The 4,562-nt window shown below is 38.6% G+C and overlaps 1 protein-coding gene across 1 annotated transcript; it reads right to left on the bottom strand.

The window, feature by feature from the left end:
* Window positions 1–408: 408 nt before the first annotated feature.
* LOC131536697 (uncharacterized) lies at window positions 409–4,335 on the bottom strand. The gene is made up of 4 exons (XM_058769742.1): window positions 3,915–4,335; window positions 3,705–3,846; window positions 2,516–2,616; window positions 409–1,413 (listed from the first exon to the last, which is right to left on the bottom strand). The coding sequence occupies exons 1-4, from the start codon at window positions 4,269–4,271 to the stop codon at window positions 955–957; spliced, it is 1,059 nt and encodes a 352-aa protein (XP_058625725.1). The 5' UTR covers window positions 4,272–4,335; the 3' UTR covers window positions 409–954.
* Window positions 4,336–4,562: the final 227 nt, after the last annotated feature.

Below are 4,562 nucleotides of genomic sequence, written 5' to 3'. Positions count from 1 at the left end.
TTTTCCCTTGTTTTGCCTTACATGTTACAGCTCATGTCGCATATCTTCATGAATTTTGAAGGAGTCTCTCGCATGTACCACGGCAGGCCCAGCAATGCTGCTGGTTTGTTGTCTGTAAAATATAGGTTGATTAAAGTACCAGCTTTATTCCTTCAATCCTTTGTTTTTCTGTATTTGTTTATCCATTCTCCCTTTGATGCTTTTTATGATAAATAAAAACACAAAAACATTAATTTCAAATTTGCACATTTACACTTGTATACTTTTGTTGTAAATAAATCACCAGTGATGTGGTGCACCAACAGTTGTTAGTTACGTTTTTGTTCAGCACCAAAATATGATTTAATAGTGGATGTAACACGCTCATGCCACTTAAATCAGGGGTGTGTAATATTGCATGTTACTACGACATAATGCAACATCAAACCTCATTAGTTCTTGTGTCATGACATTTGATCAAAAGACTTGCAAGAACAAATGAGATTTAATATTTATGTAGAAGCTAATACAATCAAACATTATTGTAAACAAAGACTTACATTATGTTTTTTGACTGTTTGCTCTCTTTCCTTTTCTAAACTTTCCCGGTCTTTGCCCTGAGGTAGATCTGGAAGAAAATTGGTTTCACATCGTCTAGGTTTCTTAACTTCGTTTTGCTTTCCTCGTCTCCCCAAGATCTCTCTTTTCAGAATTCACTTTCAGTTCCTGACAACCTGCATCCCTCAGCTTTTGTCTGTAGTTGCCCATCTTAAACTTCAAACTAATTTTCCACCCATACCATCCAGACGTGGAGCTTGGCTCTTTGAGACAGGGGTGTTTTGCAATTAAGGCAGCCGCTACACTGTCGATCTCTTCATTCCCAGGATAGGCTTTGTATGAGTATATAATTTCTGCAAGTTTCTCAAGAATTTCAATCTTCATGTCTCTGGGAATTGACAGAAGTTTTCCATCCTTTCAAAATGCCTTATTACCTTGTCTTAGTCTCAGCTCCACATCATATGTAAAAACAGGGATGGGAAAGGTGGTTGGCCATGGCTGCGAAGAGGCAGCAGGTGGCTCTGAATGGATACTAGGTGAAGACGCTGATGGAGATGACGATTCCCTTAAAATTGCAGTGTCTACACTGGACTCTGACAATGTATATGGAAAGGGGGTGAAAAGGACCTTCAGTGTCATCTTGTCTTTGGGCAGATCAGCTACACATGGAAGGTTACAGAAATCATGGAAGTCTTCATCTTCATATTGAAGGTCAAAAGGGTCTTTCAGCTGGAGCCTGCTTTTAAGTTCAAGCTTGAGGCCATCAACAGAATCTGGAACAGGATTAAGTCTAACTTTATGAATGTTCTGTGGGGAGATGATCACGCGAAACAGCATTTTGTAGTTGGAATAGAAAATTCCAGGGTTTCTCTGCAACTGGGAAAAAGTAAAAAGATGTGATTACATTGAATGATGATTGCATCCTTTAATGTGAAGACCTAGAATATCATGTGCATTTCAACAAATGTACCTTAGTGAAGCAAGAAGGTTTTTGGTGTGATGTACAGCTTGCCAGCACTTATACAGTATCTCGCAGAAGTGAGTACACCCCTCACATTTTTATAAATATTTTATTATATATTTTCATGTGACATAAGTGTAAATTTGCTGTCCCCTCAAAATAAGTGTAAGGTAATAAAATGTAAAGGAAACAAGGTCAATTTAGCTCAAAGGGAATTACTTATGATTTTATAGGGAATTTGAACAGACTCACTGTTTCACGGCTGATCACGCTGAGTCCTGCACGCCAGCTGCTACCACGATGAGAAGAAAAACCACCTAGTCTTGTTACATCCTTTTATTCTTTTACTTTAGTTTCTTTTCTTTCCGTTGAATTTCGTGTTCAAAAGTTAAGTTTGCCGTGAAGTCCAGCTCTGACTGCACCCGCTTCAAACTTCAACCAGACCAACTCCGCAATCGTCAGCCAACACCCAACCATTGGCTCCCCAAGACTTCACTACGAACGACCACTGAACTGTCAGCCAATCAGTAACCTCGGGAAACCCCCTTTCTGCAACAACTATGACAAAAGGGAATCCCTTAACATAAAGGCAACGCAACGCAAGTAACCTCCAGATTCTAACTGAGCTGGTGCATTTAATATAAATTTTAATATCCAGTGCTGAGTTGATGTTTTACGGCTCGTTCTGTGAATCGCTGCCGACTCAGTGATCAGTCGTGAAACAGTGAGTCTGTTCAAATTCCCTATAAAATCATAAATGATTCCCGTTGAGCTAAATTGACCTTGTTTTCTTTACATTTTACATATTACCTTACAGTTATTTTGAGGAGACAGCAAATTTACACTGTTATACAAGTTGTACACACACTACTTTACACTGTAGCAAAGTGTTATTTCTTCAGTGTTGTCACATGAAAAGATATAATAAAATATTTACAAATATGTGAGGGGTGTACTCACTTCTGTGAGATACTGATATATAAGAAAAACAAAATCTAACAATGATATAAAACTAACCTCCTCCAGCTGGTCTGTACTGGGTGACTGTTTCCAGCATGCCTTGTTTGGTTGCACATGTTGCAGAGTGGACATACCCATTGTGGAACACTGAATAGGGACTGAAGAACATATAAAATTGAGAATAAATCACGTTTATTCTAATGTCGCCACAATAACAGACCAGTGTGTAAAACTCTCGGACCAATCTGATGACGACTTCGAAACTCCTGAAGTGTGCCATATGCATCAGACATTTAGCCAGCGTTCCGTGGGCATGACATCTGAGGCTGAGACTATATAAAAGGCAATGCTCTCACAATAATAATAAAAAAAAATTAATATGAGAAATCTTACCTCCAACAATCTGACCATTATCATTTAAGGTGAACTGATCATTTGGTGAGAATTTTTCGGAGGTTTTCTTTCACACTTTCATTTTGTGATTGTTGTAGTGGTGGATAATGTTGCGCATTAAGAATATATGTGCTGATGGTGTGAGCATGCTCATAAAGTAATTATTTTTTCATATGCCAGCAAAGAGTTGTTTGGCAGTTTGGGTATTTAACCACCCACTTAGTTCAGGGACTAAGCGGACTCTTCTGAGTGCATCTTTTGGGTCTTTTGTGTTGTACTCATGGAAACGGTCATACAGGGCATAATGCTCAGCGGAACCAGTTAGAGGATGCAGGTGGGATCCTTTTCCTGCTGTTTTACTTTTAACCAGGGCATATTCACCGTCAACTTGCTTTCTTTTAGCCAGCTGAATATTTTCAGGGTTTGGCACTGCAAGTCTGCCTTCATGAGGGCTAAAAGGTCAAATCTCTGGTTCCCGAAGATTTGTGTGAGTAGCTAGTCCTCTGGCAAAATCATATGTTGTAACATTGGGGAAGTGCTTCCATGACAAAAGTAAATCGGCAAAGTCTCTTGGAGACTCTGCTCTAATGTTAAACTTGATTGAGTAAACTACTCCACAGGGACAAGTAATTACTGCCCATCCACCTAAAAAGAAGAAATAATTAGTATGACAATAAGTCTAGAAAAACTGCTTTCACTTTTTGAAACATAGTTGGAAATGTAGTCATGTTGGAAACTTTTGTATCAAACATACTGGACCCTTCATTGTTATTGCTATCTGAATCAAACAATTTTAAATCAATGTAATATTATAATCGTCATGCTAAATAACAAGGAGAGGAAGAAATCGTACCAGAAGCATCCCAGATTTGTTGGAAAGCTTTGTCATATGATGAGCGGTTTTGCATCTCCTCTCTTAACCGCAACACAAGGTCAATCTTGGATCCATCTGAGTCCAAACTACACTCTTCACAGAATTTCCGTATGGCTTCAACCTGGACCATCATAATAGCATAAGTAAAAGGCACTGACTACTTTATTAAAAAATGATCTAGGATTTCACCTTCAGTTTGAAGAGCTCATCTCCTAGTCTTCCTTCAGTTATATCAAGATCAGGAACATCACATGGCTTAGTTTTCTGAATTTTCCCAAATTCAGCGTTCAACGCAATTTCAGATTTTCTGGTGTTGATGCCAATCCATGGAGCCCAACAATCAAAACTTGGAGGAACTACGAAGGGGTTATTCCTGCCACCTTGCATATATAATGTTACCCCATATTCAGGGGCGTAAATTTCATCTGACAGTAGGGGGGGACAATAAACATAAAATGTCTCAAGAGCAATTTTTGAAGGGGACATAAATAATACAGCCAAAATTGTACTTGTAAGGATAGATATGTGTACACAGCATGTGTACATAGCATGAATACCGTGTTTAAATATGAGTTCATGGTTCACCACGCGGTCATATTATAATTATTATTTTGCGTCATCCATAGTATTTTAGGTTTCGTCTGAAACCTAGTACGTCTCTTTTGCATTAATTCAACCGCATTAAACCCACTGATCTGCCACTTAACATCATATTGAACGAAACCCAACACGTAGGTCTACAATATTAGCCTAATATCGGTTCACACACAGGCTTATCGCCATGTTAGTTGTAGTGGGTGACAAGCTAAGCTTGTTAACCTTATAATCACTCATAGA

This window comes from Onychostoma macrolepis, chromosome 03 (assembly GCF_012432095.1).
Source record: "Onychostoma macrolepis isolate SWU-2019 chromosome 03, ASM1243209v1, whole genome shotgun sequence".
Taxonomy (NCBI): Eukaryota; Metazoa; Chordata; class Actinopteri; order Cypriniformes; family Cyprinidae; genus Onychostoma; species Onychostoma macrolepis.
Note: the sequence above shows the minus strand (reverse complement) of the source record. Positions and strands in the feature narration are given on the sequence as shown.

What these genes read in the sequence shown, in the direction of transcription:
- LOC131536697 (XM_058769742.1), bottom strand. Translation starts at nt 4,271, where the DNA reads ATGTACACATGCTGTGTACACATATCTATCCTTACAAGTACAATTTTG. An exon ending in ACAAATCTGGGATGCTTCTG is followed by an intron (nt 2,617 to 3,704) that starts GTACGATTTCTT and finishes TATGTTCTTCAG; the next exon opens with TCCCTATTCAGTGTTCCACA. An exon ending in GTACAGACCAGCTGGAGGAG is followed by an intron (nt 1,414 to 2,515) that starts GTTAGTTTTATA and finishes ACTTTTTCCCAG; the next exon opens with TTGCAGAGAAACCCTGGAAT.